The 25,671-nt window shown below is 34.2% G+C and overlaps 2 protein-coding genes across 4 annotated transcripts; one reads left to right on the forward strand and one right to left on the reverse strand.

Moving 5' to 3' along the window:
• Positions 1-9,738: 9,738 nt before the first annotated feature.
• On the forward strand, positions 9,739-12,642 carry LOC130948731 (uncharacterized). Of its 3 annotated transcripts, none has more exons than XM_057877587.1 (3): positions 9,739-10,329; positions 11,810-11,977; positions 12,320-12,642. In XM_057877587.1, the coding sequence occupies exons 1-3, from the start codon at positions 9,787-9,789 to the stop codon at positions 12,332-12,334; spliced, it is 726 nt and encodes a 241-aa protein (XP_057733570.1). In that variant the 5' UTR covers positions 9,739-9,786; the 3' UTR covers positions 12,335-12,642. The 3 variants fall into 3 exon arrangements, with proteins under 3 accessions (XP_057733570.1, XP_057733568.1, XP_057733569.1); XM_057877585.1 differs by having other exon boundaries at positions 12,361-12,642; XM_057877586.1 differs by having other exon boundaries at positions 12,364-12,642.
• Positions 12,643-13,184: 542 nt separating this feature from the next.
• LOC130948730 (GDP-Man:Man(3)GlcNAc(2)-PP-Dol alpha-1,2-mannosyltransferase-like) lies at positions 13,185-20,269 on the reverse strand. Its single transcript, XM_057877584.1, has 7 exons — positions 19,861-20,269; positions 18,015-18,301; positions 17,255-17,441; positions 15,771-15,839; positions 15,470-15,663; positions 13,835-13,944; positions 13,185-13,725 (listed from the first exon to the last, which is right to left on the reverse strand). The coding sequence occupies exons 1-7, from the start codon at positions 20,158-20,160 to the stop codon at positions 13,481-13,483; spliced, it is 1,392 nt and encodes a 463-aa protein (XP_057733567.1). The 5' UTR covers positions 20,161-20,269; the 3' UTR covers positions 13,185-13,480.
• Positions 20,270-25,671: the final 5,402 nt, after the last annotated feature.

Consider the following 25,671-nt stretch of genomic DNA (forward strand, 5'->3'; position numbering starts at 1 on the left):
TTTAGTTAAAGAAACATGAAAAGAAGCCTATGGCCAAATGATATTATATCATAATGCTAATTAAATAATTAATAATAACAATTGCTCTCTTGCTTGGAGCCGTAGTAAAAAATAAGAATTTTATTAGATAGATAATGATTTTTATAAACACTAAATTTTAAAATTGATTCAATAAAATAAAAATATATTATATTTTTAAATAATTTAGTTAAATTTTAATATTAAAATAATTATTCGTATACCTAATAAATAAAATATCTAATATATATTATTCACTTTGTTTAATATTTTTATTTTTTACTTATACTTTTTTTAAAAAATAATAGTCCAATGGAAGAAGCACAAATCAAAACCGCCATCGTGATAATAAGAAGAAATTGCCACACAAGATCGCTACCTGATGAGTTGTATGTGGTAGGAGAAGGCTAGACCCTCTATAGCATTGCCAATGTGGCAGGGACCCATGTATCATAAAATCGAATCCTTTTATCCAAAATTCGAAGTTAATAATTTCTATAATCAATGAATATTAGCTAAGTTAATCCTTTTATCAATATTTCAAAGGATTTAACATTAGCCCATAATCCAGAGATAGCTAATGTTAACATGAGTTAGTCATACACACTTTATTATTGAGATGAAGATGATGACGCTAAGTAAAAGAACAATATCAAAAGTAAATCAATATTTTACATATGCTACAAATTGCTAAGTAATTATAATCATGTCTTTTTTTTTCTATTTTACACAAACTTGATATGAAGAAGAAGGAGAAGATTCAGAAGAAAAATAGGAAGAAGGTCAATTTTATAAAATAGTTTGATGTTGATTTAGTATATTATAAATTTAAAATATGAAATAATTAGTAAGAATATTATAAATAGTTTTGATGAAGAAATAATTTAGATGAATAATTTAAAAAAATTGATAATTATATTATTAATATATTAAGGAGAGAGTATAAAAGTTAGTAAAATTTAATATATTTGTAAGTTGAATATAATTTTTACAATAACTTATTTATAGACTTCATAAGTTGTTAGATTATAATTTTTAGATAATATTATTTTTTAGATATTTTTAGATATTAACCTAGATATTTTTAGATAGGAATCTTAGATATTTTTAATATTTGATTTATTTACTTAACTTCTAGACTTTTTTATTATAATATCTAAGATATTTATTTTTATAAAACAAGATTATGAGAATTCTAGAGAATTTCACAAAAATATAGTATAATTAATACTTCTTTTTTATGTACATTTGTGTAATTCCAAGCATCTTTCAAAATAGTTCGAACTTTAATATTGGTAGTGCCTTAATGAAGATGTCAGTTGGTTGCTCATTTGTGTTGCAATACTCAATTTTTATCTTTATCTCCAATATAGCTTGTCGTACAAAATGATACTTGATAGCTATATGCTTGGTTCTACTACGATGGACTGGATTATTTGCTATTGCTATTGTTAACTTGCTATCACAGAACATAGTTGTTGCTCTAACTTGTTGCTCTCCTATATCTTTGAATATTTTCTTTATCTATATTGCTTGACTAGTAGTATTTGCGGCAATAACATACTCGCCTTCTACGGATGATTGAGCCACAGTTTCTTGTTTTTTTTATGCCAAAGAGAATACTCCAAATCCTAACGTAAATGCATATCCAGAAGTACTTTTCATGTCATCAATTGACATGCCCAATCACTATTCGTATATCCAAATAATTTTGGATCTTCAGTAGATTTATAGCGAATGCCATAATCCTTTTTGTTTTATAGATATCAAAATCCTTCTTGCAGCTCCATAGTGCTTCTGACTTAGTTTTTGCATGAATCTTGATAATAGACTTATTGCATACATGATATCGGATCTTGTGCTAGTTAGATAAAGGAGGCTTCCAATAAGACTTTTATATTGTGAAGTATCTGCCTCTCCAGATTCATCTTTTTTTTTTTGTAATTTCTCATTATGGACTAGAGGAGTAGATACTGCTTTGTAATTATTTATCTTGAACTTTTGCAACAAATTTTGAGTATATTTCTTTTGTGAAATGAAAATTCTGTCTCCATTTTAGTTTACCTCAATGCCAAGAAAATAGTGCATCAATCCTAAGTCAATTATCTCAAATATTTGCTTCATTTTTTCTTTGAATTCTCTGATCATGGTCTCATTGTTTTCGCGTAGATAAGATCGTCCACGTACAAAAAAACTATAAAAATGTTTGAGTTACTGTATCTTGATGTAAAGTGTAAGCTCACTTTTGCACATCCAAAATTCATGATCAATGAAATATTTATTAATTCGACTATACTATGCTCGCGGAGCTTGCTTGAGTCCATAGAACGCTTTCTTTAGTCTTAGCACCTTGTATTCAAGTCCTTCTATAATGAATCTTTGTAGTTGATCAACGTATACTTCTACAATAAATTAATACAACTACTCCCAATCACACACTTCATTAAACAAATTTAACCACTGATTTAACGAAAACCGTAACAAAGTACTAAACTCACCAATAATCTGAAAAAATAAAATAACCATACCAACAATAAATCTGATGATAGTGGCTGCAAGGTCTCTTTACCAAGGTGGTGATAGAGGCGTCAGTAACAACGACATGAACAACAACCGCAATGGAGGATGCGGCAGGAATAACAACAGCAGTAGAATTACGTGCAGCAACGGCGACAGCAGGTACTCCAGGCAATGACGACGACGACGTGCTCCCGGTCGTAGCGACGATGACAGCTTCAATGGAAAGAGAGAGAAGACGAGAAGAGAGAGAGAGAGAGAGAGAGAGAGAGAGAGAGAGAGAGAGAGAGAGAATGTTCGTAAAAGTGAGAAGGAAGGGTTTAACATTTGAATTTTACCCCAATTTTACCGTTGTATTTATCGGCAGATTAATCTGATGGTAAATCACCAAAACAATGCATTTTACTAAACCATGATACTGACAGAAAATTTAACGATAAAATTGGCGCGGATGAGTTACGTTTTTGCTCCAATAATTACCATCGCCTTTAGCGACGAAAAATCTGTTCTGACGATAATCTTTTATAGTGACGAATTTCTCCTCTTTTCTATCAGAAAACCCGACGCTAAATTTGCTGGTACAGGTCGATGCTAAATCCGACAATAATTCTGACGGTATTTGGCATTTTTTCTTGTAGTGTGGTAGCTTTCCAAGCTCAACTTGTTGTACTTGAAAAATAATTGCCATGTTAGAGAGAAGAGTCTAAATTAAATAAAAATAAAACTAAGAGTTATTATGAATAATGATAATATGGTGAGCCCCCAAGCTTGACCTGTTTATTTTTAAGAGAAGCAGGTTGAGCTTTTATAAAAATCAAGTTACAACTCAGTAGGATATGAAAGAGATGCGGTTTGTGTTATAGTTCGGAGATATAAGGATTAGCCCCTAAAATTAACTTGATAATCTTGAAAATAAAGTTGATCAAGCTTGTTATTGGGAATGCTGTTGTTTATATTATTGTATTTTTGGACGAGCTCGTAGTTGATTGTTTGTTGGATTGACCCCGACTTTATACGTGTCAGCTTGCTTTGACTGATTCTGACTTATAAATATCGATTTTTTTAGTGATTTTGAATTATAATTGCCAATTTGTTTGAAATAATTCCAACTTATAGGTGTCGGCTTGTTTGGATTGATTCCGACTTATAATTGCTAGTCTATAGGAAGTGATTTTGACTTATAGGTATCGGTTTATATGGATTGATTCCGACTTATAACTATCAATTTGTTTTTGTATGCTAACTTTAATATTGATTTGTCGTAATATGTGTAGTGTGTAGAAAAAATAGTAGTTGAACTAAAAGCAGGAATAATAATTAAAAATAAAGAATGATGAAGTTAAAAACAATGTATTAGTTATTAAAGATTACCCTCTTAACATAGAAGGTACAGAACGGACTGCCTCATTAAAACCCCTCCAAACAAAACTCAGTGTGAGAAAAATCTTGTGAGTGAAAAAAAAGAGTACATTTTTGAGTCCTAACTTACAACTTAGATATGGTATTAGCTTCAGAGATGTTGCGTTCTAAGTACCAGGTAGTTCTTTGCCTAGTAGTATTTGAAGGTATAAGTCCCTTTGCTAATCACTTTGCTAATTCGAAAAGGTTCTTTTGGTCATCCTCTTTTGACTGAGTTTGTTTATTGATTTGCCAAACTTGTCTAAGTTCTTCAATTTTCATCTGTCCAACTGTTTTTTTTTTTTTGAAATTTTGCTAAAGTCTTCAGCTTGACAACATCAATAGTCTCCTAGAACTTGCCAAGACGAAGACCACTCTTAAGGGAATGGAGGTGGACATCGAGGTTGAGATTGGGATCCCCATTGCTATCTTATTGAACCTCATCATACAGTCATAGAGACTTTCGTGTTGACCTTGTTTGATTTTGCTAAGTTAGTCTGAATTATGGACATAGATCTTGGATGCTGCAAAATTGTTAGTGAAAAAGTCGGCTAGTTCCTGAAAATTAGAGAGAGAATCTGTAGGTAAAGATGAAAACCAGAGTAAAGCAGCACGATCTAAAAAAGTAAAAAAATAACAATATAATATTGGGTCAGAAGCGTCGTTAAGAAACATCACTGAATGAAACTTGGTGATGTGAATATTGGGGTCACCGATTCCATCATAGGGTTTCAGCGTTGTTGGCAGAGTAAATTTTTTGGTTATTTAAAAGCTCATAATCTCTTTTAAAAAAGGGGTTGGTTCATTTTACTGACGACTTTAGAGTAACTACCACCGTGGTCTTGACTTCCGAGGTATGGACGTATGCTCTCATTGATAGCCAATAGTTCGGTCTCAGTGGGAGAAGGAGGAGTGGATTAGTTTGCTCTTCCACCACCATTAATTACAACCAACAAAAGAGGGTAAAAAATCGAGCAGAGAAGATGATAGTATGGTTAGATTTAAACTCGTGGCCCACGGTGGGCGCCAAATTTTTCTGTGTAGTAAACTTGATGATAGGTATAACTCATCCTGTTTTTAAATAGTGTTTGAATTTGAACGTGCTATATTGTGGTTACCAAGTTGACCTATTATTACAGAGTTGTTAGGGATGTTAGCCTAATTTTATGGTAATCACTCCTAAAAAAATCATTAAAAGGGAGAAACCACATATCTTTGATTTAGCAAGTTTTATTTATATAGTTCCGATTTACAGGTAGTTCAGGTCGAGGCATTAGTAACGAATCACATATAAAAATTATCAATTGGAAAAAGTTTTTATAAAAAATATAAAAATTAAAATAATAAATTTAAATTTCGGCTAAAGAATTTTAATAGAAAAAAATAGTTGATTAATACCTGGAAATGGAGCTTTTTGGTGTATATACTAGTGGATGGACGTTCATCCATGCAACATGCACCCTGCGTGATTGCCATGTGGTGTCCATCCATGCAACATGCACCCTGTGTGATTACCATGTAGCGTACATCCATGCAACACGCACCCTACGTGTTTGACACGTGGCAGACGCTGGTTAGATGTCTTTGCAACACAAAACCTGCAAGGTGAGTCTTCTGCCTATAAAAATAGGAGCTCGTTACTATTTTATTGCATTGTAAGAGAGGTGTTTTCTCTGTTGTTGGTGTCATGGAGGGCACTGAAAATACAGTTGTTTACCACAACGGTGAGGTTATACATAATACATATGAGGGCATGAGCTTCGCTTGTGAGAGTACATTTTTGTTTGTAGTTCCGTGCACTACAACGTTTGTGAAACTACAGTACGAGCTCTGTCAGAGCATAGAGAGTAATATTTTAAAGAGGGTGAGCAACATTCTCTACCGGAGTTCGGTTGTGGTATTTGGTGGCCTGGTACAGTTTGTGGTTATGCCAATCGTTGACGAAACAAGTATTCAGCAGATGTTTTATATTCACCAGCAAACTCAAGTGCAACATCCATGGATTGAGTTGTATGTTGAGTTTGAACATATAAATGCGGATGAGTTTTAACATAACTCAGACGTGCAAGATGACAGAACTGAAGCATACGAAGAAATGGACAATGATAGCGACGAGGAGTTCGAAGCTACTTATGAAGCCGGTGACGATGACGAGGATGACGATGGGGGAGGTGAGACAGTCACGGAAATCTTAGTGGTTCCACCTGCAGTTAGTCAAATGATGGACATTCCACCTTTTATGCGTAACTTGGATCTTGACGCCATGCATGCACCGAAGTTTCCTGAATACGCGAACATAGGTACGGAGTAGTGGGTAGTATGTTTCCTTAATTTTGTTTTCATGGATCAATTAGCGACAATTTATTATTATTATAGGTGTTGCTGACCCTGAGGACGGAGAGTTCCGGATCAGAATGAAGTACGGTTTAGAAAATTAGTCATTGTAGCAATTCAGAGTTACACTATCTCTAAAGCAGTAGATTACATTATTTACGAATCCGAGCCAAAGATGTCCTATGCACAATGCAAGACTTATGGACGTGGGTGTGATTGCCTTATTCATAGGTTGTATTGATGACCAACTCCCTGTCCCTCTACTGGACCTGACCCACCTGCGGCTGCTGGAGCTGAAGGACCAGGGATATACTTGTCAACAACCTCCTGCTGTGTCGGCGCATTCAAGTCAAGACCGCTCGGAGCATCTATTGGCACATTAATACGACCTGCATCGATCTCAAGATGTGGATCGATGCAACCACTCACTTGACTATCGGGTGTGGGGTACGATGGCTTCGACGAGCCGATCCGTCCATTGATGCCCGGTTTGACTGCGGTGACTGCTGAGGTGGCGTTGCATCAAAGATATCCTCAAGAAAATGACAGATGATAATATCATATGTATATTGCTCAACCTGTGGTGATAATGCCAGAAAGTTCGCATACTCAAATCCCAGATGCACATGCTCGTTGTGAGGCAAATTGTGACGGCTGTGGTGGCTGTGATGTGTGTCCTGTCTATGATGACAGGGGTGTGGTGGCTGAGGTAATGGCGGGCGATGATAAGGAAATGGCTGAAACACTGCATATGGCTGCTGGGGTGGCTGCTGAGGAATGAACTCCGGCAATCTCAAGTACATCCAGAATGAATCAATGTACCAACGATAATAATCGGTATACCGGCTAAAGTTGGCGATTGGTTGCGAATTCCTATCTCGCGACCGACTGTTGCGGTGGTTCCCCTATTGCTGAATCCAATCATGGAGTATAATGCTCCAACCATGGTACTGTATTCCCCGAAGAGTGTAACAATGCTGGTCAAAAGGGATGTCCTGTGCCGGCAGAGGGAAGAATTGTGCATACCCATACTAGCGATGATGACATTCAACACACTCGAACGAAACCAACGGCCCTATCATGTCACACACATGAAGATGGTGCTGTAACTCGGCCGGGACGATGATGCCGAGAAATGGCCGAAACATAAACTGCAAAATGTTGAACGAGCTAAGTTAGATTATTCATATCGTAAATTATTTTTAATAAATTAATACCGATACTAACCTCTTCCATGTAGTCTATGTCGTGCCTAATAGACGCTGCTCGCTTCGACATCCACGTCTTAGTTCATGGATGATGACTCCACATGCAATACATAACGTTATAGCAGAGTTTAAATTTCGTCTTGCCAGTAAAACATAAATAAAATACAAGACAAACTCCAATAAACTATGTATTGTCACGGTATTACCTGCGTGCAACCGGTATCTTAGCAGTGCAAGCTGATGTCTCGGAATGGGCGCAAGAAAGGGCATTCGCTCCCCACCCAAACAAACAACAAATCAAGCGAGCCGTCTATCTCTTTGCAATTGTATAGCGATGCACGGCACAGTGCCCTGTAAAGATGTGCGAGAGTTGTTGACCTCCAACTGTAAGTGCCAATCTACTAAGAATTTTGGAGCATTGGTAGGTACTTTGCATGGGCAAATGCAGTCGATTTATCCGTGAAGAGGGTGGTTCCCAGCAGCCAGAAGATGTAACACCTAACGTATCACTGAACAGACTCCCAAGTGTCTAGAGGCTATGTGTCTTTGATATGGAGAGTCCCAGGACAACTTTCTGTAACTTTTAGATGAACTACTCAAGATGGGTTTGCTGCCAAAAATTGCCATGCTTTGGTTGACCAAGAAGTCCTAACTACTATCGGTCTAACCGGTCACAACCTCTCCATCAATCGGTAGGCCAAATATGTGTAATATGTCCTCCAGTGTCACTGTAACTTCACTGGCTGGTAATACGAAGGAATGAGTCTCTGGCCTCCACTTTTCCACAAGAGCAGATAGCAAATCGGAATGCCCTCTGATCTGTCTCACTCTTGATACATGGTAGAATCCCGTTGTTCGTAAAGCCTGCTTAATGCCAGGTGCCACTATTCCGGCAAATCTAGCTTATGGGGCAGAATATTCCTATTAGCATGGATACAGGACAATCGAAATACAAATTACAAATTATTAAAAATTAAAAAAACATACATATTACAACTAAATAAAAATAACATTACAACATAAAATAATAATATAAAATTCAAAAAATCATCTTAATATTATTAATTATATTACACATTCATATTAATAGAAATAACAAACTTACATAATTAGGATGTTCCAAATAGTTAATAATAGATCTTTCAGAGACGTATAATCACGTACTATTTTAAACGTATTAAAATCACTTTCAGTTAAAACCAACTTACTCACTCACTCTCCAAACCTAACCCTAAACACTTATACTCAACTCTCTCCAAATTCTCCGAAATCCTTGCACTCAACCCTTGTATAACTCATGCACCAACCCTCACTAATTCTCCAAAACCCTTTACCACCAACCCTTACTCACTCTCCAGAATCCTTCACTACCCAACCCTCACCTCACACACAAGTAAACCCCAACCCCCACTCGAACACAACAAAACACCACCTCCTAACCCTCATTCACACACAACCAAAACTCCAGCACCCTTTTATACACCCCTAAACTCACCAACCCTTCGCTAACTCTCGCACCCATTTACTCCTCTCACTTCCCGTTGCATGCGTTGTCTCCTGCATGGAGACACCTCGGGAAGAAGCAGTCAACACGCAATCTGCATGCTGTTAGGAGGCTGCCACGTGGCCTGGAGACGCTGCGCTGCACGGTCAACATGTGACCTTTATGCTGCTGGGGAACAACCACGTGGAATCACGCATCCTGCGTGTTGTTGCGATGCTGTCACGTGTCAAATTCCTGCTAAGAATCTCTACTAAAGTTGTCTCGAGAATCTGCGCGAAATTTCTGTAAAAAATTAAAAGTAACACGAAGAGTGTGTGTTGAACAATGGCTTGACACGTGGAGAATCTCTACTGTGAATTTCTGCTAAAACTGTTTCAAATTTCTGTTACAAGAAACACGCAAGTTGCGTATTGTAATGAATTTTTGACGCATCTACATTTCTGTAAAGCACCCCAAACACTAATATTTAACAAAAACACTCTTCCCTTTTTCATATCTAAACTAATTTCTGTAAAATTTCTATGAATAATAATTTTTAATATGTGCACGTGTTAACTTATAAAAAAAGACACAAATACTTTAAGAGGATTCACAAGAACTTGAAGAAATTAAGAATTCACTAAAACAATTCAACTCTATTTACATTGTGGAAAGCTAAGATGAATGAGATAATCAATATTAAAGATGAAAAAAAGAAAGAAAACAAAAACAAAAACACATTGGAAAAACACTTACTACTTTACTAGTTATTACGTTGACCTGGTGAGGCATTGGTAGCACAGAAACACAACCACAGAAAGAAGAACAATGCGCGCATTCCCATCGTCACACTCTTCTTCTTTCCTTTTCCCTCAACCACCTTCCTCTTCTTCTTCCTCTTCAACACCACCACCACCACCACACTCGCTCTCATTCTTTCTGTCTTTTCCCTTCCATTTCAACAATCTCTCCACTCCCAAACCACGCTCCCTCAACAACCACCCTCACTTCTTCTCATGCTCCGCTTCCAAATTCTCTTTGGATGTCGATCATGAAGACGAAGATGAAGATAATGATGTTGCTTCTTCTTCTGGTGATTTATTTCTGACAGACGATTATGATGATGATGATGATGATTATGATGATGATGGTGAAGTATCAGAAGAGTATTTGGCAGAGGATGGTGTGTACATAGAGGTGGTGAAGCTTGGCAAGAACTCACGAAGAATCGAATCCAGAATCTCCGTCAATGCTTCGCTTGATGCCGTTTGGAGCATCTTGACGGATTATGAGAGGTTGGCTGATTTCATTCCTGGCCTTGCCGTTAGCCAATTGCTCGAAAAGGGTGAAAATTATGCTCGTCTCTTGCAGGTTCCTCTCTCTAATTCTTGATTTTCTCCAAATAGAGTATTTCCTTTTCAATTCTTTTGTAGAAATTATTAGTTGTTTGGTCTTCTTTGCAGCATGTTAATTATTAGTTGAGTCAATCACATGGTCCTAGAGTATCGATAATTATTTGGTTCCACTTGACAAATCCATTCAATTTTTCAGCGAACCAAATATTTTCAGGGTCAAAATAGTGGTGGTTGACTTACTCATGCCTAGAATGAGACATCATCAATACTACTTTATTAGTGAGCTAAATTTTTCGGGAGTTATATTGGTAGTTTTCTTAGTTTGCTGACTTTCAAATAATGTGCTGGGTTTGGTTTGGGTTTGGTTTGGGTTACTCCCATTTCTGTAATGAATTCCATTATTTATTAATCACGGGATGGTATAGTGAGAAGATTGGACTAATTGCTGGGATGTTTTGCATGATGCCCTTATTAGATATTATTTTATTGAGTTTAGTCCTGAGAAATTTTGCTGAAGTTTGCTTCCATTGGACATGTCAAGTCCTACGGAAGCAAATGTCAAGGACCTCTTTGGTACTTTTCATTCTTTAAGGACGAATTTGTCCAACACAAAATTTCTCAGAAATTAAGTTGTCATTTTACTCTTTTATTTTTTTGTACTCGACAGGGTTGATGAGAAAATGGGTAACAAGATTAAAAGAACAGAAAAGTTTATTTTCCCTTTTTTTCCTGGAATAAGATACTGTGAGGTGAGGATAACTATAAAATGAGAAAGTAAATGATTAATTATTCTTGGATCAATTTTGTTGGATCCCATACACAATTTAATTTACTGATTAAAGGGTGGTTAGTACTTCACTTTTTTACTTTACAACTACCCTTACTTTACAGGATGAAAACCTTACTTCAATATTTGATGGTTTGAATTGGAAACAGGCATCAGCTTGCAAAGTGTTTATATTATTGACTATGATTCATATAACTGTTGCAAGTGATTGGGATTGATTAGAATTTAAAAGCCCGTTTTGATTATCTTTCCACAATGCTGCATTACAAACAGATAAATACCATACCAAAGTAAGAGTTATTTCTTGCATATTGAAAATTTATCTCTTTATAATGAACCTTCTGGTCTAGAGGCTTAAACAAAAGGCGCATTAGGTTAGAAGCTCTCAGAACTCAAGGATTATGGCCTCTTGGCCCTCCCAATCAATATGGTTGCAATTTGATCCTTCATTTCTTAACCCATGCTCCTAATATCAAAAAGTGTGCCCTTGAGGTGAAATCTTTGTCTGGACCAGGGTTCTTACCAAGAATAATACAAATGATTCAGATTCAGAAACACATAATAGACTAAGTTTCACCCATTACAAATTCAATGCCACAATATTTTTTGTTTTCCTATGACCTAAACTGTACACTGATGTCTTTTAGAGATTTTTACTTGTTTGTCTCTAATAATGTTAATTATTGTTCAATGTTCATAATATGCACAGATTGGACAGCAGAACTTGGCATTTGGAATTAAGTTTAATGCTAAAGTAGTTGTAGATTGTTATGAGAAAGAGCTGGAGACTCTTGTGTCTGGTATTAAGCGTGACATTGAATTCAAGATTATAGAAGGAGATTTTCAAGTCTTTGAAGGAAAATGGTCTATTTTGCAGGTATCAAACTTTTTCCTGTGCTCCTGTTGTGATCATTCTTCGGGATCCAGCATAAATATCATATGCATTTTGCATAAATCATAGTTTGAGGCACTCTGTGACATAAGTAGCCTCATTAAGAATTCTGAGATTTCATTAAGTTCATTGGTTTTCTTTTGAAACATTTTGATCAAATTTTGGAATGAATGGGAAAAGGAAGTGAAGTCTATAAATTTTGGAACCATATAGTAATCTGGGATGAGGTATAAAAATGAGTTCAATTTTGACATTGATAGTGTGTAAAAGTGCAATTCATTAATTATCTCTGTTTTGTTAATTAAAATGTCAATGCAAATTATTTAGGAAATACAGTGCTAAGTATTTAAGCTATGATGGCTTTGCAGCAGTTCAACAATGGAAGTTGTGAAGATTCTCAAGTCCAAGTTAACACGACACTCTCATATATCGTTGATATTAGGCCGAAGCTATGGTTGCCCGTGCATCTCATAGAGGGTAGACTTTGCAATGAGATAAAGAGGAATCTTGTAGCAGTTAGGGACGAATCTCATAAAGCTATTGACAGTACTATACATGCATGTTAATTCGAATTAAGTTGCTGTAACTTACATGAATCATATAAAGAAAAAAATGAGACAGCAATAGTTTATTCATTAATTCTCTTCTCACTTTTGGAGACTTGCAAGCTTGGGTAGTTTGAAACTCTTTCTAGTTTCTTTATGTTAGACCTTTTCCGATCACTGGATTGAAAAAAAAAAAAGACTAATTTTTTAATTAAAAGATCTTCAAGCTATCATAAAAAAAAAAGATCTTCAAGCTGGGCCCTATATCTCATCGATCAAGCTTATACAATGCAACCCCCACGCTTAACTTGTTTACTTTAAGCTGAAAATTGGTGGGTTCATGCAATGCAGTCAGGAACCTTAAGCTGTGGGGTTGGTATGATCTTTAAGATCAACTCTACATTGTTTTATGGTTACATGCATAATCAAGTCTTGACCTCATCCTCTTTTGCATTCCAAGGAACTTGAAGGAAGAGCTCCTTGGATGGGTAAGGCGCAGGAAGAGCTTCATGGTTAAAACCAGCAAGACAATGCTTATTTTCAATATGAAAAATGTTAGGAGCACTTTTTTAGTTTTTATATTAGTCAACAATTTGGATCATTTCCATTATGTATATATATCTGTCTTCCTCATTTGAGACTAAGTATAACAAGCCATATTTAGCCACGTTCACATAATGGCAGAACGCATCAATTTGATTCAAGATCAATTATATTACAATCCAGCTTTCAACTGTCTACTGTACAAGTAAAAAACATCCACCGATTTGTACTTGGGTATAACTGTTACATCTTTTTAAAGAGCAATGAAAACAAAATGTTCTGTAACAAAATTACTGTTTTTGGAACAAAGTTCCATGTAATCTTATAACAATCTGCAGAGGACAGTCAAGGAACTCATCGCGTTTAGTTACAATCACTGACTTGTGGATAGACCAAACCATCATCTAGATCTATGAGAAAGTATAGGGCGTACAGCATCTTTGAAGTCATCATAAAACCTCTGCTCAGAAAACCTCGTCGCTCGTCTCCTCGCAGCCGCAGCCATTGTAAGTCTCTCTGTCTCTGGCATCCCTATAACTCTCAAAATGGCATCAGCATATTCCTCAACGGTGCAGGCAAGAAATCCTGTTTGTTCTCCATCTTCATCTAACACAATGTCCATTTTTGGTCCAGCAGAATTATGAGCTGACACACAAACATCACAAAAATAATTAATGCATGTAAATGCACCCAACATAGAGGAAAATGAAATTTTAAGTATTTACGTAAAGGTAAAATTTCATACAACACCCACCAATTGGGATGGCACCAGCAGCCATATATTCCACAACACTAATACCAAAATGCTCGTCTGTCATGGAATGGATGCCTGCAACAGCGGCGCCTAGAAGTCCCACCAAATCTCTGCAGGTTATGGCAATAACAGCATTGAATATTAAGGTTCTACAAGCACAAACTAGAACAACCAATTAACTGTAAAAAGCGAGGTGATTACAATGATCATTTAATTTGGTTGAGAAACATTTCGAAATTTATCTGAATCTCAAATATTAATTGAAGCCATTGAAGTTTTTCTCTCTTTTATCGCAATCAGCTAGTCTGAGTTATACGTGTATCATGACTAATAGACTGCTCCATTTTCCAGTTGAACTCCCATCAACTCCATGACCTAAGTAATGACTAGGAACCATGCAGCCTGCCAGACTCACTATTAATCTTTATAATCTTTGGTAGAATAGCTGTGACTTAGAGGAACCATACCCCCTCATAGGTTGTTCGAGCAAAGCAACAAGATGAATAGGTCAACATACCAATCATGACATTCCAGCAAATAGTTAACAATTTAACCTTGAGAAATAGCTCTATAATAACTGCATTTTATGCTATATAAGTCTTTGATAGATGATTCAAATCACATATGATCAACTGAATGTCTAAAATATAGCACAAATTCTACAATCTGAAAACATGATCCTCAGCAAGATCCACTTCTGTGTCCTGAGTATACAGGGACTAGGGTATATGTTCTACTTTTACAAGAGCAAGGTGCAGCACTTTCAAGTTGAGAAGCAAGAGTATGGTATACTATATTAGTTCCTTAAGTCAAACTGACATGGAGTTTAAATCTTGTCTCATTAGATTCAATCTAAGGGGGAAAATAATTTTCTCCGAAATTGTGAAATATGCTTAAAACCAGTGAGACTGAGAATAACTCATTATTTTCTTATTCCAACCAACATATCAGAATATTTGCACCAATTATCCAATCGGGGGTTAAAAAGCATTCCTGTATCTGTGAATAGTTGTATTAGTACATTACGGATTTCTCCGTTTCTCTTCAAAATTATTTACATATACACTTTAGGATTCTTTTTTCCTTTAGAAATTTTTATGACAACCCTATTCTATAACTCCCCAAGATAACTAATGACAATACAGCAACCACATTGAAAGACCATCTAAATTGAATTCCAATAATGATGCACACACAATGCTGTCTTTATAGATATATACAATAACTGACGAACATTTCTTTTTTTTATTATTATATATATTTTATATACAAGAGAACAAACATTTAAACAAATAATAAATGGCAAAACAACATCCACGTGAAAATACTTCCCTACATAATTAAATGGCAGCAAGTTGAAAATCTTTTATATTTCATTGGAGTTCTTTAACATGGTATAATTTTGACTGCCAAAGTACCATGATTAGTGAAGACCAAATGATAAATTTCTAAATAGCACTCTGAAACCAAACTGAAAGAATTCATCTGCTCCAAACAGAGGAATTAGAAGTATGCCTTGTTCAGAACATTTTTTACAGAAGTTTTATTCTTCAGAGAAAGGACTTCTTAGGAGCTTTAGGTAAAACTGGAGAAGTAACAAGAAGAAAAACTTAATGGAAATCCAGTGTTACTGACCTATATGTTACATTCTTGTGAAATTCCACTTGCTCATTCACATTTAGCTCAATTGCCTTGTCTTTCAACATTTGAAGTCTTTCCTCATCTGATTTATTTCTACAGCTACCCACGAACTGTAGCCTAGGTTTAGGCAAGCTAGAATCTAATCTCTTAACAGCAACTGAAAAAGCCTCAAGTTGGAGACCGTGAGCCTACAATGAAAAGAAACATGTGAACTGGGTGTAATCAACAAAGGCCTAATGAAAATACCAAAAATGGTTGTACCTCCTGTTCACAAAACTGATAGGAGTATGCCCACCTTCTCTGGTCGAAATTGTGCAACTGATATTATCACGGGAATTTCAGCTGGTCTTTTCAATGGAAGAACCTGCCATATTGCTCATCTGTTAGAATCCGTCAGTGATTAGATTACCACAGTAGGTAAAGCTCATATGTGTATAGGTATAATATGTTAATAGAGGGAGGGAAAATGTAGGAAATTTAAAGAAAATAGCAGAAAAATCATTGTATTATTAAGGGAGTTCTTGAACAATGTAACCCAGGAACCCTTGAATCATCCGTTTATACTTGGGAATTCTGAGCGCTCCTCTATCTCGAGACTCACCAAATGACTGAACCATTTCTCCTTTCCCTCCAAATCCCATTTTTTTCCTGCTAGTCATCCTCACTACTTAATGAACCCTAAAACAAATAGATAGTTCTTTCGATTGTTATTGCTCTTAAATGGAGGATCTCATTCCCTCCATCTTGTATTATTATTCTCTCTGTCAAAAAGAAAAAATGAAAAAGGAAAAGAATTAGGCCTGCCAACCAATTGATCCTAGCCAGCTCTTATTCTTCCTAATATACAACTGTTGAATAACAGGTGCCCTAACTTAATACTGCATATTAATTCGTAAGATAAAGCTACTAAAAATATTCCCTCCACCTCTCAAGAAAATTTTCTTTCAAACAACAAACAAAAGGCTCTAACTAGAAATGTTTGTACATCGCCTCATGTGACAGTTATGATTCAACTGGCTTAATAACAAGTTGTGTGAAAGAGCTTCGAACCACAAATATTAGGGATAGGCAATAAACAACAGAATAACAAGAAAGTGTAGAAAGGAAATACAGAAATGCGGAAGAGAGTAGAAGGAAGAGTAGAAGAGAGATTCAAAAAGAAATAGAAGAGCTGTAGAGCTGGAAGATATCACGATGATATTCTCCAGTCCCTAGTTTATTCATGGAAAAGTAAAATACTAAAAGGTAGAGAACAGGGTAGCAGTAGAGCCTAAATCCTTCCTCATCATACTGATTCTTTTCAATCCTCTTATATACATTTTCAATCCTCTCTCCTATAAGAGAATTCATCCCTCACTCACTCACTCCCCACTAACTTTCGCAGCTGTCCTATGTTTACATCAGCTGGTTCCACTATTTTCATTTTCAACTCTTGTTTCTTTCATTTTTCAATTGTAAATAAAAGGCAAATGAGCTATTTTACCACTCTCTTCTCTGACTAACTTAACTGCCTCTTTCCCGTCATTATTCTTCTTGTTTTCTTCACTTGGGTACTTAACACTTCTTTTAGCAACTCAGTGCCATTCAATGGGGGAATACAGAGATTAAATTTAAGTTTAACAAGGGGAAACACAGGAAAAAAGAACAATGAGAACCTTCAATTATTGTAAAGCAACATGCAATACATGAGTTCCATTCCACCTAGCAAAAGCGACATGGGAGAGATGGACTTGTCTTTGTGGCAAAATTTTTCAAGCTAATAAAGAACAAATTGCAAACCTGGAGCCCTGAAGTATCACACGGAGGGTAGACCCGCTTAATACAATGTGAAACTCCCCAAAGCTTTTCAATATGTGATTTGGTCCAAGAAGAATTGACCATAGCTAGGTGTGTACAAGATCCTACAATCCCATACAACCAGCTGAAGAAGGTATAATAGATCATTTTGCACCGCGAAAGCCAAACACTACAAGAAAATTATTGTCGTATTCTTTAGATCAGGAATAGGTCAAATAAAGTGGTGCAAATTTATTATCATCAAAGATTAAAAATCAATAAAAGAAATATGATAAATTACCATATAAGTAATTTTCAGGGAAAGCATAAAAGATGGTCTAAATTTCTGAATCCCATAATCTGTTAAAAATTCTGTGTATTTTGTGCATATTAAAGAATAGATGCATGCATGAGTTGAAGAGAAAGGGAAAATGGGAAATATGACAAAGGAATCAGCCAGTAGAAAAAGTAAATTTCACCAGATGAAAACTTCAACTTCAACAATCATATGCCTAAATATTAAAATATCAGGAGAATAAAATGCAACTACTATTAGAGAATAGAGAATCTCCTATCTCATATCTCTTGGCCTCAATATAGTTCAGATATGCTATATGTTCAAACTTCAGATTTATGAAATACTGAAAAAAACAGGATTAATATCATCATTTTCCAAGTGAAGCTACAGAATGAGAAAAAATAATAAGTGTAACTCAGACCAGAAGAGGAAGACAAATATGCAAATCAAAATAAAAAATCAAACCTTTTTGCAATTGAGGCATCATTATTATACATCAGGCGGTGCTGACTAACACGAGAAAGCATATCTGTACTGATAGTTGGGTAGTGTGTATAGCAAATAACTTTACATCCAAACAACCTTGCAAGTGGATATGTAAATGCATATCCACTTGTGTCAAAATAATATAAAGGAGTGAACTTGCACAATGCTTCCCATGCAAGATACATAGAACCCAGACTTTGACCAATCATGGTAAAGTGTGGATAAGTGGTTTCTTCAATCCACTTTCTCTTGTACAAATGAACCACCTGACAATTAAGGATAGACAAAATTTAGTAAGGTTTTTATCAAATCAATTGCACTATTGCAAAATAACTTCTAAAAACGTGATATTTGCCACTGTAAGTAACAACAGTCAGCAACTCAGCATATTAGCAAATAAGGTGAAATTTGTTTTCTACTGTTGGCATAATCCTGTCAGTTCTAGAACCACATGGATCTATCGTGACTCCGTAACTTAAAAGAGAATTCAGTTGTTACACTCATAAATCATAACACATCTACCACCTCAAAATTGTACCCAAGAAAAAAACCCTATTGTTTCTTTTCCACTACTCAATATACTGGTGTATTAATAGGCAAATGTGCCTATTATTCCACTTTTTTATCGGTTGAATGTAGGTAATAATATTAGTCAAGATGATATACACTTCAAACTTTTAGATTCAAATCCTAGAAAGTACAAAATGTTTTTTTTTATGAATATATATAAAGAAAGACATTTTAGAAATAAAATTTTGCACCAAAATCTTTCCAATCCCCATTATATATTATATAGTAGAAGAGATAAGTAGATATATACTTGTGCCTTGTCAGGCAAGGAGTGCCCGTCAAGCTGCATTTTCATAATTAAAAAGTTGATACGTTAATTAAAATTAAAGTAAGCGAAAAATAGGGAAAGAAAAAAAAGAACTTGAAAAAAATTGTTTGAAAAAGAAGAAGAAAGTGTAAATGTGTATTTTATGGAAGTCGATGGGAGGAAAACAAAAACTGCTATACACACATTTTAGTAGCGAAGAGGGGCACGAAGAGGGGCACTAATAAAATACTTTTACCACTTTAACCATATTTGATAGCAAAATTAAAATTAAACAGCACATTAGGAAGAGGACTAGATTGAAAATAAAAATTGAATACCAAAAAAGAGTTATGTTTCCCTTTACTAACTATGGCTACTTTAGAAAAATATACTTAAAATTAATATTTGATCTCTTAAATCCCGTGCCTCATTCCTGTTTCTTTGCACAGTCCAAGTTGATCATAGGCACAATCATAACAATCTATAACAACTACGCTACTTGCTTAGCAAGCATCTGATCACATAAATGAGGACATTAAAAATGACCATCACCAATGGTTATCAACTAACATTCTAACATATTCCATCCTCAGTATCTATCTCCCAGCTCAATACTGCAATTTGGCACTAGAAAAAACGAATTTGGATCCTCTAAACTGAAAATATTGATGAAGTGATAAAGTGATAAACTGAGTGATTAATCGCCATTGAATTTGTAACTTTCATCGTATCTGAGTCCCAATATCTTAATTCAAGGGTGATTAAACCCTTACTTTCTCACTTTACTGGTGTCCTCACTTTAGGGGAGCTTGATCCAGAAAAACTACTTGCCACTTAGGTAATTTCTCACATAGTCGTAATCCCGCAAGTAAAATGTGTAATGTAAACTAAAAGGTAAAACTGATGCTTGATATGAATGAAAAGGATGAAATTAAAAACCTTGAAAGGGTTCTATCCTCCAAAAGCAAACTCAGAACATAACAAACGAAAAAGGGGATCGAATAGTACCTTTACAGGAGAGAGAAGCGTGACGCCGAAGCGGTCGACGGCACGAGCCGCCAAGCTCTGTGGCGTGGCATCGTGATCCCCGGTGTAGACAAGGCAGTCAAGGTCAGGGATCTCTTCTTGAATGGCTCTGACTGCGCACCACAGAACCCTCTCGCCGCCGCCGCCGTCGTTGGTGTAAGGATGGAAGAACCCAACCGCCCTCTTCCTGCTCTTCCTGCCGCCCATCGCGCGGAGAAGAAGTCCCAAAATGAACGCACAGAGTGCAGCCACCACCGCAGGGACGATGAACCATATTCCCATCGTCGTCGAGTGAGTGTGACTCCGAAAACAACTAGAATCAGCCACAGTCGAACTGCGATTCTTTGTTGGCTATTGAAAGAGTAGCAGGGTGTTTGGATCCCTCCGAATTCAATTGCAGTGAAACAAAAATAATTAAATTATTTTAGATGGAATTTAATTTTTTTTTAAATTAATTTCGATTTAAATATGTTGGATTTAGAATTCTATTTTATTAGGATTTTATTCCAAATTTAAAACATTTAAAATATTTTTATAATTTAATTTTTTTTAATTCTCTCAATGTTTTTCACGTTTTAATATACATTTTCTCTTTTATTTTTTCATCATTTTTTTTAACTCACTTAATATAATATATATTAATTTTTTTAAATATCTATTATATTAATTAAAAAAATTATTTACACATATAAATATGATGTGTTTAACTTAGATTAATAACATCAAGCATTTGTCAATACGTTTGAATATTTTAACTGAAATTATGTCAATCATGATACTAGTAAAAAGTAACATAATTTTATTCTATTTTAATAACATGAATTAGTTGCTATAATTTAGCGTTAATAATTATTTTTTTTACTTGTTATGTCATTAGACCACTTAACAAGTTGGTTCTTGATAATCTATGATGTATGGACATGATACAGACATGGACATGGACATGACACGATACGGGACACACCGACTAAGAGTGGCAAAGCGGCCGGCCTGTCTGTTTAGGCCTGTCTCATAAACAGGGCGGGCCAGTCCAACCCGCCAAGTAAGATGGGTTCAAAATGCTAATCCGCTCTATTTTATGGCGGGTCGGCGGACTAGTCTGCTTGACTCTTTTGTTTTTTTTTTTTAAATAAAATTCATTAAAATTAACCAAAAAATAATAATTAAAAAATCAAATACAAATAAAAAATAGTTAAATTATAATATACTTTTTTCATTATCTTTTTTTTTTAATTTTAAACTTCCATAAAATTGTTTAAAATAATATTTGTCAACAGAACTATCTTTATTTTAAAAAATAAGTCACATAATTTGAGCAAATATACGACATTGTAAAATAAAATAAATAAAGTTAATAACTAAAAGAAAAAAAACAAAAACAAAAAAAAGTGTTTGAAAATTCTATAATTATTAATTTTATAATAGTAATTACTCTTTTATTTAATAAAAAAAAGAAAAAAAATTTTCGGTCCGGCGGACCGGCTCGCCCCGCCCTGCCAAAATCCGCCAATTTGGCGGTGCGGGTTTGACGGATTTTTTTAATTTGGCGGACTCCAAATCCTAACCCGACCCGCCTTTTTTAACGGGTTTAGCGAGTTGGCCCGACAGGTTCAACCCGTTTTGCCACCCCTAGTCACTGACACACAAATTTTAAAATCTTGTAAGACACGAGGACATGCATATATATAAAATATAAATTATTTTTTAGATAAATTGTAATGATATTTTGATATTTTATTGATATTAAAATATAAATTAATTTTTTAATTATTTTTAATGTCTTATTTTAATTATATCAAGTATTTAAAATATTTTTGTTTTAATAAATAATAATATATACTATATCTAAATTCATTTCAAGAATGTATGTTAAGAATAAGACTGGACGCGCTGACATGTGATAGTATTTAGGTATGTCCAAACGTGTCTGAAAAAATATTTTATTTTTTATTAAGACGTGGTTGGACTCAATAGAGACGCGTGTCGAACGAGTGTCAGTGAGAATCGTGTCTAAAATGTATCCGTCACGTGGATACATCAACTCAACGAAATATCCGTATTTCATAGTTGATAGTTTGTTTGTTTTCTGTTATTGGTTTGTCGTTGAAATCAACTACGAAGAACCATTCAATTTTTAATTAATAATAATATTTTTTAAATTTAATATTTTTAGATTAATCTAATTTTTGTTTTTTTTAAAGAGATGAACAAATTTTAGTTTAGAAAAATTAGTTAAAAAATATCATTTTTAATTATTTTATATAATTTAATATATAAATATATTTATTATTTAAAAATAATGTTATATTAATAAAAAATAAAGTTGTCTATTATAAAACTTTAATTCATTTGATAAATATTTTAAACACTAAAATTCAATTCAATTCTATAATTTTACTAATTAATTTCAAAAATTAGAATTCAATTCAATTCTAATTGAAATTCAATTCTTGATAAAATTCAATTTAGTTTTATATTATTAAAAATTTTCAAACATATGGTAGATGTTAACGAGTTAATAGTGTCTTTGAATTGGCTTTTCAAAAAAAAATTTAAGAATTTTTAATTAAAAAAGTTATTTTATATTTGACATTAACTAATATTTAAGAAGGATAAATCACCAAAATGCACATAAATAATTTTGTCGCTAATAAAAATGCATTTAAATTTTATTATCGACAAAAATATTTTTAAAAAAAATTATTTTTTTAAGTGACAAACGACTTTTGTCTTTTGACAAATCGCTTATGCACTTGATACAAAATTTTATAAAAATATTTAAATAAATGTTTAAAAAATACACAAAAAATGAGATAAAAAGTTAATCTCTATATTTTTTGTTTTATTTTTTAAAAGTATTATTGTTTGTTGACAAAAAAATATATACTTAGCGAAAAATTACTAAATTTTAAAGATAAAAATATCTTATTTTTATAATCATGCTTGCAAAAAATCACATAAAATTTTAATCTTTAAAGTATTTTTTGATAATACATATTTAATATTGGGCATTTTATCATGTATTTAAAGTATTTGAGGACATTTGTGTCGATAATGTAATTCGAGTGTATTTTTATCAACAACAAAATTATTCAGGTGTATTTTTTGTGGTTTACCCATTTAAAAAACAAAACTACCCCTGTCTCGAATTATGAGAATGCTGATAAAAATAACCTTACTTTAATTAACGACAAAAATATTCCTCAAATATTTAGAAACACTACAAAAAAAATCTAACCGTGAAGAGAAGCCTTTTTCGTTAAGGTAGCGTTTATTTTGAGATACTAAGACGAAGACTTGGGGATTGAGACTCAATATTAGGTTTGTTGGTCCAGAAATTGGTACTAAAATTTCAGTCTCCGTCTCTAAAATTTGAGTATTTCAGTACCTCCAAAAAGTGGGGACACATGGGAATCAAATTTTAGAGATGGAGACTGAAATCTAAATAATATTTTCTGACCAAAATACCCTTGTTCTAATTAATTAATTCCAAGTTTACTTTTTGTGCAGATCAAATTAAGGTTACTTCTTTGCAGCTTCTCATTCATTCATCTTCTCATCGCCAAGACCACTGTTATGTCGTACTCTAGCAAGCGAATCTAAGCTTGAACAGGTCGCTGAAAATTAACATACAAAATTATCAATCCAACTATAATTAGGGTTTATGTAATCATCTAGACTAAAGATGCACCCCCAAATTCAGTGATATGTAACAAACAAAAGAAGAAATCAACGACGAAGCGAAAGAGAGGAGATCTGAGACATAACTCCAAAGTGAAGAGCAGACCTGATAAGGAACGGCGACAGTGGTGGCGAGGCAGATGCAGAGACAGTGAAGGACACCAAACAGACGACCCTGCGGAGTACTTGGTGGCACGATTGAGAAGTTTTGGAGACGATGTGGTGTGATAGGCTCGACGAGAGAGTCTTCTACGCCGCATAAGCGGCAGTGCCAGTAGAGGGGTTGACGGACGATTTATGTCCTCGCTCTCAGTTCTTCGAGCACAGGGGAGAAAAAGGGTGAAACTTCGTGAAATTTGACATAGGTTGAGAAAGGGATTATGTTTTATAATCTTAGAGGTATTTAAGTAATTTGTAATATTTCAGTCTTTAATTTTATTTCAAATCAAATAAGATACTGAGAAATAACTTAGTCATGTACACTTTTACACTATACACAATACTGAGACTCATTTCAGTCTTTATCTCTCAGCCTCTATCTCCCAGTCACAGTCTCAGTCTCTCTTCCAAACGCTACCTAATAGAATTGATTGAAGTGGCAAATAGTGATGCTAATATACCGTTATTATTCAATCCCTAAATTAAAAACTCTAATTTTCTAATTAATTGTTGTAAACTAAATTAACCTTCTCTCTATGAACCAACACCATAGCTCCCACATCCTCTTTTTCTTCTTCTCATTTCTCCTGAAACCTCCTTCGTATAAGGTTGTAAGTTTATAACTACCTTCTACCACCTCTCTTCTCCTATTCTATCAGCACCTCCACACACAAACCCAAAATTTTATTCCCATTAACCCCAAAATTTCCAAAACTTTGTCGATATTTAAGTGAAAAAAATAGAAATATGTGACATTATTCTTAAAATTACTTCTCATAACTGTTTCTTTTTTTTTCTACCTTCTTTATCACTGTTAGTCCTTTTTCACATCAATGTATTAACAACGAAACATAGAGCAAAAGAAAGTTAACTTGGTTGGAGAAGAAAAAATGCAACGATAGAAGAGAACGATGCTGCGACCGTCAATGAAACTGGCAAAGAGAGAAGAAAAGGAAGAACAGAATGAAGAAAGAGGGATACAACGAGCAAATGAGGGGGAAGTTGTTTCCGCCGTCATCGCTACTACAGTTGTTGTTATCATCGCCACCGCCAGAACGGGCTAAAGCCTCACCTTTGCTTCAGTTCTTCATCCACTTGAGCCTCAGCTTTCTATGCTCCACTGTCATTCCTGCTAGTGATGGTGATATAAATGGAATATGCTTGCAGAAGAAGTTTTTGTTGGAGCAATTAGTGAAGAAATGGTTCATAAAGAAAAAATGGTTACGCTGTTTGAGATAGATAGAGAGAGTGTGTGTGTATTTCAAATTACAAAAATTAGGGTTTAGATTTGGGGGATGATATTGGAAACCTAACAGAATTAAGTATGTAACGGATGTTACATTGGCATTTTTGTTTGCCACATTAGTCTATTTTGTTAATGGAGAAAGATATTTTTTATGGTTGGATATTTTTGTAGTGTTTTTAAATATTTAAAAAGCATTTTTATCGTTAACAAAAGTAGGAGTTATTTTTGTTAGTGTCTTAACAATTAAGGAGACAGAATTGATAATCTACTAAAAATATAAGAATTGATTCTGTGATAAAAATTTATTAAAGATTAAATTATTTAATTAAAATTTTTTTGGAGATTAAGAACTTGTTCGGATATGTTTTCAAAAGATTCTTCAAAAAAGTAAAAACATTTTTTTTTAAGTAAAAAAATATTTTAAAAATATGTAAATTATATTTTTTTTTAAAAGTTATATTTCTTATTTTTTTAATATTTTTATTTTTACTATTAAAATTTTGCTAAACATACTAAAAAATATTAAAAATATCTTTCTCTAATAATTTAATGGCACTTAAACAAGTTTGAATTTAAGGTATTTTGTATTTCGGTGATGCTACACGTACAAACGCTTTTATAACACAAAGTATAAATTTATCAATATAACATATAAATTTTTATACATAACACAAAATATTTTACCCATAGCACATAAATTTTTACAG

Source organism: Arachis stenosperma, chromosome 9, assembly GCF_014773155.1.
Source record: "Arachis stenosperma cultivar V10309 chromosome 9, arast.V10309.gnm1.PFL2, whole genome shotgun sequence".
Lineage (NCBI taxonomy): Eukaryota > Viridiplantae > Streptophyta > Magnoliopsida > Fabales > Fabaceae > Arachis > Arachis stenosperma.

Excerpts from the sequence above, each read along its gene's own strand:
- LOC130948731 (XM_057877585.1), top strand. The coding sequence starts at position 9,787 with ATGCGCGCATTCCCATCGTCACACTCTTCTTCTTTCCTTTTCCCTCAA. Across the intron at positions 10,330-11,809 it reads ATTATGCTCGTCTCTTGCAG|ATTGGACAGCAGAACTTGGC; the intron begins GTTCCTCTCTCT and ends TAATATGCACAG. Across the intron at positions 11,978-12,360 it reads GAAAATGGTCTATTTTGCAG|CAGTTCAACAATGGAAGTTG; the intron begins GTATCAAACTTT and ends ATGGCTTTGCAG.
- LOC130948730 (XM_057877584.1), bottom strand. The coding sequence starts at position 20,160 with ATGGGAATATGGTTCATCGTCCCTGCGGTGGTGGCTGCACTCTGTGCG. Across the intron at positions 15,840-17,254 it reads GTGATACTTCAGGGCTCCAG|GTTCTTCCATTGAAAAGACC; the intron begins GTTTGCAATTTG and ends GCAATATGGCAG. Across the intron at positions 13,945-15,469 it reads CACAAGAATGTAACATATAG|AGATTTGGTGGGACTTCTAG; the intron begins GTCAGTAACACT and ends CATAACCTGCAG.